We start from the raw sequence: 12,318 nt of genomic DNA, 5'->3' as shown, positions 1-12,318 counted from the left end.
CCTTGATCCTCTCTGCTAACGACTTGTCATGTCTCCTCCTGGCTCCTCTTCACGCTCTCTTTAGGTCTTTCCTGGCTAACTTGTAATGCTTAAGTGCCCTAACTGTGCCTTCATGTTTCATCCTATCATAAGCCTTCTTTCTCTTGATAAGAGATTCAACTTCTTTAGTAAGCCATGGCTCGGTTAGTTCCTCCTACCTGACGGGTATGCATTTATCAAGGTCTCGCCGTAGCTGTTCCTTGAACAAGCTCCACGTTTCAATTGTGCCCATCCCCTGCAGTTTCCTTCCCCATCCTATCTATCCTAAATCTTGCCTAATCACATCATAATTGCCTTTCGCCCCAGCAATAACTCTTGCCCTGCATTATATGCCTATCCATTTCCATCGCTAAACTAAATATAACCAAAATGTGGTCACTATCACCAACATGCTCACCTACCTCCAAATCTAACACCTGGCCAGGTTTTATTCCCCAGTACTAACTCCAATGTGGCCTCGCCCCTTGTTGGTTTGTCTATATACTGTATGAAGAAACCATCCTGCATATGGTGGACAAAAACTGACCCATCTAAAGTACTCAAACTATAGCATTCTCAGTCAATATTGGGGAAGTTAAAGTCCCCCATAACAACTACTCTATTACTCTTGCTCCTATCTAGAATAATCTTTGCTATCCTTTCCTCTACATCTCTGGAACTATTCGAAAGAAAACTCCCAACTCTTCTTTTCTGTTTATAACCTCAGCCCAGACTACCTCAGTATATGAGTCCTCAGACGTCCTTTCTGCTAGCATAATACTGTCCTTGACTAATAATGCCACACCTCCCCCTCTTTTACCATCTTCTCTGTTCTTACTGAAATATCTAAATCCTGGAACCCGCAATAACTATTCCTGGCCCTGCTCTATCCATGTCATAGAGTCATAGAGGTGTACAGAACAGACAAAGACCCTTCGGTCCAACTTGTCCATGCTGACCAGATACTCCAATGCACTATCATCCCAACTGCCAGCACCTGGCCCAAATCCCTCCAAACCCTTACTATTCATATACCCATCCAAATGCCTTTTAAATGTTGCAATTGTACTAACCTCCACCACTGGCAGCTCATTCCATACACGTATCACCGTCTGCGTGAAAAAGTTGCCCCTTGGGTCTCTATTATATCTTTCCCCTCTCCCCCTAAACCTATGTCCTCTTGTTCTGGACTCTCCCACTCTAGAGAAAAGACTTTGTCTATTTATCCTATCCATGCCGCTCATGATTTTATAAACCTTTATAAGGTCATCCTTCAGCCTCCGATGCTCCAGGGAAAACAGCCCTAGCCTATTCAACCTCTCCCTATAGCTCAAATCCTCCAACCCTGGCAACATCCTTGTAAATCTTGTCTGAACCCTTTCAAGTTTCACAGCATCTTTCTGACAGGAAGGAGACCAGAATTGCACGCAATATTCCAACAGCGGCCTAACTAATGTCGTGTCCAGCCGCAACATGACATCCCAACTCCTGTACTCAATACTCTGACTAATAATCTGAAATGGCCACAATATCGAAGTCCCAGATAACAACCCATGCTGCAAGTTCACCCATCTTATTTTAGATGCTCCTGGTGTTGAAGTTGGCACACTTCAAACCACCTTCCTGCTTGCCAGTGCACTCTTGCAACCTTGAAACGTTATTTGTGACCTCACTACTCTCAACCTCCTGGACACAAACTACAATTTAGGTTCCCATCCCCCTGCAGGATTAGTTTAAACCCTCCCAAACAGCATTAGCAAATTCCACATTGCTCTCCCACCCCCAGGGTAGTTGTTGGTACATATGTAGACCATCCTGTTTGTAGAAGTCCCACCTACCCCAGAATGAGCCCCAATTATCCAGGTATCCAAAACCTTCCCTCCTGCACCATCCCTGTAGCCACGTGTCCAACTTCGCTCTCTCGTGCTCTCTATTCCTCACCTCACTAGCACTTGGCATGAGTAATAAACCAGAGATAACTCTGTTTGTTCTAGCTCTAAGCTTCCACCCTCGCTCCCTGAATTTCTGCCTTAAATCCCCATCCCTTTTCCTATATATGTTAGTATCTATGGGGACCATGACTTGGGGCTGCTCCTCCTCCCCCTCCAGGATGATATAATATGGTTAATGTAATTTCTGCAGTTTCATGCATTTATACACACACACACACACACACACATTCTACTCATGCATTCACACACACACAACACACACACACACACACACCTCACACATAACCCACACACCTACACACACCTACATACACACACACACATACACATACACTCACTCACACACACACATACATACACACACACCCACACACACACACTCTCTCACACTCTCACACACATACATACTCACACACTCACTCACATACACACACCTACACACACACTCACTCACACACACACACACACACACTCTCTTGGTATAAGTGGGGTAATTTGTGTACTAAAACTGAGGTTTAATGAATAAAGGCTAAATTATGAGACTAATGATCGGCTAGGCCATAGAGAAGCATGAACTAGAAGTCACCTCTGTTATGCCAGGAACATGGTAACCTTGGGCAAGATACCAAGGAATGCTTCAGTTAGACACAGAGGGCAAAATACAATGAAAGCTCTTTTTATGTCATACAAAAAATCAATAAATGCTTTAACCAGCAGGAACATGAAGATAATAAAGGAATGTACTAACTAGCAAGAATTGTAAAATAATATAACATTTTAATTAAGGAATTGGCAGAGAAAAGTGTGAAATGTTATAACCAATGGAATTGTCATTAATGATTTTTAATGTAAGAAAATCCATAGCGTGAGATGTTTTTAACCAATGGAATTATCACTAATGTTTTTGAATGTAAAAATAATGTATAAATATTGGTGCTGTAAAATCTTCCGTCGCGACTTCCAAAGTCCTTTTTGGAACTCGCCCAATCTTCGAAGATTGAATAAACATCTGTTGCTCCATTTGTGTGTCTCGCAGTATTCCGATTTGCCACGGGAAAAGCGGTAGCCGGTGGGGATAAGGGCTGGTGCTGACAGCTTGGAGTTCGCCTCCTAGGACGGAACCTGGTGGACAGTCTCCCTTGAAACAAGGGTTAAAGGACAGTCCGCGGTCGGCAGAGTGTGGAGGCAGAACCCGGTTGATCTGAACCATAGCCCTAGTGTAGAATAGTCAGCTGAGTGTCAGGGACTATTCTCCGGAGATTTAGAATACCTAGACAGAAATCACTTATAACAAGGATCGTGAAAAAGCAATCTGCGACATCATGAACCTTGGGACCTGGGAGGCAATACACCAACCGTGAGTCTCTCTCTTTCCCCCAGAAGCTCCTATCTTTCCCGTAACTATGGAGTTCCTAATGACTAATGCTCTGCACCTCTTTTCCCCTCCCCCCACTTCTGAGCAAAAGGGACAGGCCCTGTGCCAGAGACTTGTACCCCTCGGCTTTTCCTTGATATATTACCTCACTCACTCAGCAGTCCCATGTCTGCTCCTGCTCAGCATGTGCTCGGCCTATTCACGAGGTAAGTTTAATTTTAAGTTTACCTCCCCAGCAGGCCCCTGGTCCTTGCTGTCACTCCTCCCACTGCTGTTACTGGAAAAATGGAGACCGTTGAACACACGAGGTAAGTTTATATATTTTTAGGAAAGTTTCTAAGTTTATATTATCTGAGGAAAAGTAACCAATCCATCTCATCTCTCTCTAAACAGCTCCATTTTTTAATAAAGATCTTTTGAAAATATAAATCAAGCACAAAGTTTTTCCATTTTTTAACTTTCAAATTCCAAGAATCGCAAGGTAAACTCTCTGCTGCCCCAGGCATCGTCCATTTGTTTTTCCAGCTTTCATTTCAAGATGTATATGTGATTCCAACTCCATGAAGATTGTCCGGCACCATTCATGGATGGGATTCTTCCTGCTGAGGGGTGAGGGTTTGGCTACGAGTTTAAGGCCGCCAGCATGTTACATCACTGCGGGACTGGTATTTTTAAAGGTAGTTTGTTTGTAATGAATTGGATCTCAGTATTACACTCGGTTTCATAAACACTATGTTTAAATCCCACAAAGTTTCTCTTCCTGGAACCCCTACAATGTCAATGTTAAGCTCTATACTGAAGGTCACAACAGCTGACCCTCCAGAAACCTCTCGAATTGGCCTTGCAAACAGCCAAAGCAATGTGGAGAGGAGGAGAGGTGATCACTCTCCTGGTATTAGGCTATAACATCAATTCTGAAGAAATCATACCACTTTTGTGGGCGGCACGGTGGCACAGTGGTTAGCACTGCTGCCTCACAGCGCCTGTAGACCCGGGTTCAATTCCCGACTCAGGCGACTGACTGTGTGGAGTTTGCACGTTCTCCCCGTGTCTGCGTGGGTTTCCTCCGGGTGCTCCGGTTTCCTCCCACAGTCCAAAGATGTGCGGGTCAGGTGAATTGGCCAAGCTAAATTGCTCGTAGTGTTAGGTAAGGGGTAAATGTAGGGGTATGGGTGGGTTGCGCTTCGGCGGGTCGGTGTGGACTTGTTGGGCCGAAGGGCCTGTTTCCACACTGTAAGTCTAACCTATACGTTAACTTGTACAGTCATACATTAACTCTTTTTCTCTCTGCAAAAATGCTGCTAGGCCTGCTGAGTTTCTCCAGGATTTTCTGTGTTGGGTATAGGATCAATGTTTGTATTTCACACAACCTTCATCTATGGCGTAACTCTTACTGAAATAATGCCTTGGTAAATTTGTACCAGATTAGCCTGACAAATCCAATTCTTGTACAGAACTTCATTCTTTTAGGTAACTTCTCATAGGAATGCAAGCGAGCCGAGTGATTTCATGTGTCACTGCCTACACTTTGAATTAATTTTAACACTCTCCCTGGTGAGTTCTTACGTGCAGATAATTATTAGTAGCCTTGAAAGTATAATCATTCTTTTATCCGTCCACCGCACTCTCGAAAGGAAAGGTTACCAATATCCCGAATGGGATGTTCTCTGCATCAATGTGTTAATTGTCGGGAACTCCCCGTTCATACACCATGAACACGTTGTGTTGTGGCACCGCCATCTGCTGGTCACAGCGAAATCTGCAGCATCAGCCTGTCAAATGTCAGGGAGAAGTGGAAATCGAAAATGAGCTCGCCAACGCAATGACGGGGAAATAGAAACTTCCTGCGTCATCTGCAGTTTAAAAAACTTTTATCACATTCAAAATCTCGGTTTTCAGATTCGTCTCTGCAGCGTGAGAGGTGAGTTACCTCGCAGCTTGTGGGTTCATTTTCCTGTGATTTTTTTTCTGAGTGAATAAATATGCAAATAGTTCCATTGGCAACATGTTCTGAGAAATCGATTGGGAAGTAATTTCGTTAGAACTTTTATTTTGAAAGCTGACTTTTTAAAGCTGACTGGCCCACAGCTTTGGAGGTAGCCCTTATTGAGGTGAGAGGGCAGGGATTTGGTCCAGGAACAGTACCTGTGCCAGTGATTTCTGTCCTTGTCCCTCGGGGATGTCAGAAAGTTATTTGGAACAGTAAATTACAGGCATCTTAAAGAAAGCATGTGATTTCAGATAAATGCCTCAGTACCTGCAAAGTTAATTGATGAAATGCTTACAGGATTGAGCTTTTATGACATTCAGAGAGGTAAACCTTGTAATACAGAGTTCAGTTCAGAAGAATGTAGTTTTGGTTCCCTTGAAGGAGCAGCGCTCTGAAAGCTTGTGATTTCAAATGAACCTGTTGGACCATACTCAGGTGGCGTGTGACTTCTGACCTTATTCAAGAAGGGAGGCAGAAACCAAGAAATTATAGGCCACCTCATTTGACACCTGCTGTGGTCGGGTGTTACCGTAAAACCTGACAGAGATAACAGCTGGGCACTTTGAAAAATTCAAGGTAATCTGGAAGAGTCAGGTTTTGTGCAAGGTTTAACCAATATATTGGAATTCTGTGAAGGAGTAAAGTGCTGATTCTAAGGGTAAATGTGTTGAGGGTTTATACTTGGATTTCAGGAAGGCATTTGACAAGGGGCCACATAAAGTAGTATGCAGAGTCGAAATTCACAGTGTGGGGAGTGACATACTAGTCTGGATAGATAATTGGCTGGCTTGTGAAAAAACAAGCAACGATCAATGGGTCTTCTACAGATTGACAGCGGGGACAATGCCTTTTCTACTGTCAGTGTTTTACAATTCATATCAATGATTTAGGATTTGCATTTTTACAACAGGAAAAGGAGAATATTTTCCCTCTTAAAAGTTATGTAACTTTGGAACTCTGCAGTAAAAGGTGGTGAAGGTGGGGTCAATAAATATTTTTAAAGTGGATATAAATAGAGTTTTGTCAGACAAAACAATCAAAAGTTATCAGGAATGGATTGGAATGTGGACTTTGAAACACAAACAGAACAATCATGAATGTGTAAAATGGCATAGCAAGCTCAAAAGTCAGAATTGGTTACTTTCTGCTCCTAATTCGGAGGACTTCCAGGATGTTTACCTGGAAACAGTGAAGGATGTCAGGATGGTCTGGAGTTTGGAGAAGAGCTTCCAGGTGGTGATGATTCCATCAGTATTCTGGCCTTGACATTCGAGGTAGCTATGGTTACAGATTTGCAAGGTGCTGTTGGAGGAGCTTGGGATAGCTGCAGCAGTGCATCTTGCATACAGCTGCCAATGTACATCGGTGATGGAAGGAAAGAATATTGAAGCACATCGATGAAGTACAAACAAGTGGGCTATTTTGTCTTGGATAGTGCCAATCTCCTGATTCTTTCAGACAAGTGCAGAGTACATCATATTCATGACTTGTGCCTTTTTGATGGGTTTGGAAAGACTGGAGGTGAGTTATTCATAGTGTCTGAACTATTCTAGTAGCCACTGTATTTATATGGCTGGTTCAATGCAGCTTCTGGTCAATGAGAATCACCAGAATGTTCATAGTGTATGGTTCAGGAATGGTAATGCCATTGAATGGTTCAATTCTGCTTTTAGTGATGGTCCTTGCCTGTCACATACGAGGAATGAGAAGGAGGCTTGCTATTTATTAGCCCAAGCCTGAATGTTGTCTAGAACATACTCATATGGAGTGTCATCACCAGTGAGCGTTGGTGGAGTGAGTTGGTCCTGGAAAAGCTATCTGAATGATTCAGGTGGTCGATATGTGTTAGTTTGGCACTGAACTAAACAAATTAGGAAGAACCATGTTCATTTCCCAGACTTAGTCCTGGGACAGAGAGGATACTAATGATAACTGCAGGAAAATACATGTTTATGTGGGTCAGGCCCAGTCACTGGAGGGTGACCAGCAGCTGTGAACCACAGAAGGCTCATAACTCCCTGTGCAGACCCAGACCTGGACTTGCTGACCTGAAGTGAAATTACTAACCTGTCATGTTAACATTTCTATGTTCCAGAGGATGGATCTATATGAGACAATTCCAAAACATCTGGATACGTTTATTTTTCGTGAGCTTCGCCCTGACCAACAGTTTCAGAATCAGGTAGCCGTGGCGATTGACAGGATCTGCAGTTTTTTAAAAGAGCGATGTTTCTATGGTTACAGATCCATAAAAATCATTAAAACAGTGAAGGTAAGTCCAACAGAACATCCCATGCTTCAGGAATTAATGCTGCAAAGAATCTCCTCAGGAGAAAATAAACCAGGCACTAGTGGTGACTTATTACATCATTATTCTGCTTTGGCACTGAGCCATTCAGACCAGATCAGTTCCTGGTTGTTGCTTGGTTACACAACCTCAACTAGAGCAGCAGGGCTGTCACTATTTCACCCATTTTCCCTTGGCTCAGGATAGCAAGAATCATGTCAGACCAATGTCATTTTCAATATCCCCTGTTACTTAATGTATATGTTGATCAACCTCAGGCAAGACAGTCACTCTCCCCTTACTAAGTAAGCTGGTAACATCCAATGTTTTGGTCCGGGCATGAAGATTGGTTTTCAGGTGAGATTTCTGAGTGGTACACAACATTAACACACACTGTGCAAGATGCTGCTGTCAAGCCAAAAGATCTTTTGCCTGCCACACAAATGAATGATGCGATATGAACTTAGATAGCAGTGTGATGGGCCATATGTTCCAACCATTAGCCCTTTGCGCTGGGCAGTATGATAATCGTGCTCCTCCAGCCCATGCTTGCAAGCCTCAGAACAGCAAGTCTGACATATGATATAATTCTGCTATTAGACGTCATTTATTAAATAATCTGGAGTGTGCAGAAATTACACGGGAAATCAATTTAAGATTATCATTTGTGCCCATATTGTGAGCACAAACAGCCATGTGTTTGTGCTCCAAGCCGTATATATTAATGCACAGGGCTCTGCTTTATGTTGGCAAATGGAATTCAAACATACATTGCAGTTTTTGTTTATAATAGGAAAATAGATCATAGTGATGACCAATGATTGTTTTGTCCATGTAGCAAAACCTGACCAATCAGAGGCCACCTGTCTAACCTGAGAATTAAGATTAACAATTAACTGTTCTTGTTCCATCTCCATATTAATGATGACACATCCAAACAGCACCCTCTACTCATGCTGTATGAATTGGTGTCCTTCTTCTGATGAATACAAGACAAGAAGCTCTGGTGAACTCTAGATTTCTTCTACTTTTACTGTGAAGAAATACATCCTGGTTTCATTCCTAAGGGGCCTAACTCTAATTTCTACAATATCATCCTTTGTCCTGGATTCACCACACCAGTGGTTATAATATTTCTGCGTCTACGCTACCAAATCCCAATGGTGTCTGAAACATCTCAATTAGATTGTCCCTCAACCTTCCAAACTCAAAAAGCAGAACTCCGAATTCAAGGCATCAGCTTCTGCTTCAAGGCTTGGGATTGGATTTAGTAAAAGATGATGATTGTGGGCCTCAGTGACAGTACAGAACCCACATGGCTAACATTGAATTTTGGCCATAGCAAGGGAATTGATAATGACTCCATGTTGATTTCTATGGTAATGTGATTTCCTAACCATTCTCTAAAAGGTCATGCTGTTATTTCATTTGTCTTCTCAGGGCGGCTCCTCTGGAAAAGGGACAACTTTAAAAAATCGCTCGGATGCAGATCTGGTTGTCTTCATCAGCCAGTTCAAAAATTTTCAGGACCAGAAGAAAAACCGGGGTAAAATCCTGAAAATAATTTGGAAGGTGCTGAATGAGATCTGGGAAGAAATTGCTTTCGATATCAATATGACAGAGCCCCGAATGATTACGTTACCATCTGGCTTGACCTCATCGCCTCGCTCCCTGAGTTTCAGTTTTCAATCCACTGAGGTGTCTGATTCTGTGGAGGTCGATGTTCTCCCAGCATTCGATGCTTTGGGTATGAGACATTAATGAAAAATGGTTGGGTGAGAAGGAGGTTGTGATGTTTATATCCATTCAGTTTATTTTGCTGTTTGCCCACTTCATCCCCTTGCCCACCTTCACCACATCTGCCTACTGTGATCTTTATCTCAGGCCAAAGTCTTTGGCCGGCTTGGTGAAATGGCCTTCAGAGGGACTCACTTGTATATTTTCATGCTTAGCCATTTTATCTGCTGAAATGGGATCTGTTCACCAATCACTTCTTCTGCTGTAAGGCTAGGCAGTCAAACGAGGTGCATCTTTGATAACCATTTGCTCCAGGCTGCTAGGAAGTCTGTGGGGTCTTAAATGCCTCCTGGAAACATTCAACACCAGCTCCCTTTGTAAATTAATCCTGTCCATTAAAGAATATATTCCCATTGGAAGCCCTTTCAAGTATAGACATGGAGATGACCATCCGTGGTCTGGCCAAGGAAGTAGCCCATGTCCCAACAATGAATTGTACTTCTGCTCTTCAAAAGGCCAGTATACTACCCCACATTCCTGACACCAAAGCAAGGCTTACACTTCCATCACCTTTCAACAGAGTAGCCTCAATTGTCCATGCCCACTGTCAGGACTGAAACAACTGAGGACGTTCAGCTTCAACTTCTCTCCCTGGGGCAGGAAAATCGACGTTTCGGGCAAAAGCCCTTCATCAGGAATAGAGGCAGGGTGCCTGCAGAATGAGAGATAAATGCTACAGGCACCCTGCCTCTATTCCTGATGAAGGGCTTTTGCCAGAAATGTCGATTTTCCTGCTTCTCAGATGCTGCCTGACCTGCTGTGCTTTTCCAGCACCACTGTAATCTAGAATCTGGTTTCCAGCATCTGCAGTCATTGTTTTTACCTTCTCTCCCTGGGACCTGCATTTCTCCTTTATTTCAATGTTGTCAGATATATCAGGTAGAATTTCAATAGATTTCAATATCTTGCTGAAGTGTTGCTCAAATTCCAGAACGAACAGCAAAACATTACTCCAACATTTTTTTATCGATTAGATTAGATTACTTACAGTGTGGAAACAGGCCCTTCGGTCCAACAAGTCCACACCGACCCTCCGAAGAGCAACCCACCCAGACCCATTCCCCTATGTTTACCCCTTCACCTAACACTACGGGCAATTTAGCATGGACAATTCACCTGACCTGCACATCTTTGGACTGTGGGAGGAAGCTGGAGCACCCAGTGAAAACCCACGCAGACACTGGGAGGACGTGCAAACTCCATACAGTTGCCTGAGGCGGGAATTGAACATGGGGTCCTGGCGCTATCAAGGTAACGGTGGGAAGCCTGGAAAGCCCCTGGGGACATACCAGGCAATGTGCATTTCCAGCACTTCAATTTTATTTCAGCTTTACACCATTTTGAAGTTCTTCCTTACATAATGGTCTTCCATCAATCATTAACAATTTATTCTGTATTAAATCGGCCCAGTGCTTGAAAAATAAGAGTCCATTTCTTCATTGTCTTAAAGGTCAGCATGCACAAACCCGTCCAAATGCCCAGGTTTATGTGAACCTGATTAAGGCCGAGGGGTTAGGAGGAGAATTCTCAACATGTTTCACTGAACTTCAAAGAGACTTTGTAAAGTGCCGTCCAGTTAAACTGAAGGACCTGATCCGCCTTGTGAAACACTGGTACATAGAGGTAGGTGTAAGGACTGTTGTTGAAGTTCATTTATGTATTGTGAACACAAACTTGCAAAAGCTTAATGTAACAGAAAGGGCACAATTTTAAAGGGGCGCAGAGAGACCTGGGTGCATATGTACATATGTCAGAAAGATGGAAGGATAGGTTGAGACCATGGTTAATAAAGCTTACAGAAATGAGATTATGTTGAACTTATGTAAGACAGTGGTTGGGTATCACCTGAAGTATTACATCAGTTTCTGGAAGCTACATTACCGGAAAGTGTGAAAATATCGGAGAATGTAGAAAATATTGACGAGTGGTTCCAGGGATGAGGAACTTCAGTTATAAAGATGGATTGAGCAGTTGGGACTGATCTCTTCAGAGAAGAGAAGATTTGGAGGAAATTTGATGAAGGTTTTAAAAATCATGAGGGGTCTAGACAGAGCAGATGGGGAGAATGCTTTCACTTGTGAAAGAATCGAGAATCAGAGGACATAGGTTTAAAGAAATGAGCAATAAAAGCAAAGGTGATGCAAGAAAAATTGTGTTCATGCAGTGAGTGCATAGGGTTTGGCATGTGTTTACTAAAAATATGATGGAGGCAAATTCAACTGAAATATTCCACAGGAAGCTAGAATTTGGAAAGGAACAGTGTGCGGGGCTGCACACAGTGGCTCAAAGAGAATGCTCAGAGAGCTCCCGCAGACACAATGGGCTGAATGGCCTCCTGTGCTGTAATAATCCTGTGAATTGTGAAGGCTGCCCTGCCAGTCATAAACCTGTTCTTTTCAGTTTGTTGACCAGGTTCTAGCCAAAGAAAATAAGACAGCGTCCAAATGAGCTGAGGTTTCACCTATTTCTGTTTATAGGCGAAAGTGAGGAATGCAGATACTGGAAACCAGAGATAAGATTAGAGTGGTGTTGGGAAAGCACAGCAGGTCAGGCAGGTTGGTGACGATTCACCACAGCACATTTGCCGCCGCCAATTAGCCACTGCCGGTTCGCCACCAGCATTTCTCCACTGGGGTGGTTTGACCTCTGGAGACTATTCGCTACCGGAAATATATACAAGTACTGATTGTTTTCCCTCCTGCCTGTTCTTTCATACTTCTCAGTCCCCTTTATTTATACAAGTACATACTACATATTCATAAAAAAAGGTAAAATAAATATCATTTTATTGGTTTATATATAAAAATGAGTTATAAACTTTAACTAGAAAAAGGAAATATATTTTAAAAATCTTTATAATGGCAGTAAAATCTCACATGAATATTCAACAATGAAATTT

General features: G+C 42.8%; 1 protein-coding gene across 1 annotated transcript in view; it reads left to right on the top strand.

Moving 5' to 3' along the window:
* The window catches only part of LOC132827453 (uncharacterized), a 72,281-nt gene that overhangs the window by 46,748 nt on the left and 13,215 nt on the right, over positions 1–12,318 (top strand). Inside the window, exons 13-16 of the mRNA XM_060844140.1 lie at positions 6,794–6,856; positions 7,431–7,607; positions 9,063–9,369; positions 10,870–11,042. Coding sequence (XP_060700123.1) covers positions 6,794–6,856; positions 7,431–7,607; positions 9,063–9,369; positions 10,870–11,042 — 720 coding nt within the window. The remainder of the gene's footprint in view (positions 1–6,793; positions 6,857–7,430; positions 7,608–9,062; positions 9,370–10,869; positions 11,043–12,318) is intronic.

This window comes from Hemiscyllium ocellatum, chromosome 24, assembly GCF_020745735.1.
Source record: "Hemiscyllium ocellatum isolate sHemOce1 chromosome 24, sHemOce1.pat.X.cur, whole genome shotgun sequence".
In the NCBI taxonomy this organism is placed as follows: Eukaryota; Metazoa; Chordata; class Chondrichthyes; order Orectolobiformes; family Hemiscylliidae; genus Hemiscyllium; species Hemiscyllium ocellatum.
Note: the sequence above shows the minus strand (reverse complement) of the source record. Positions and strands in the feature narration are given on the sequence as shown.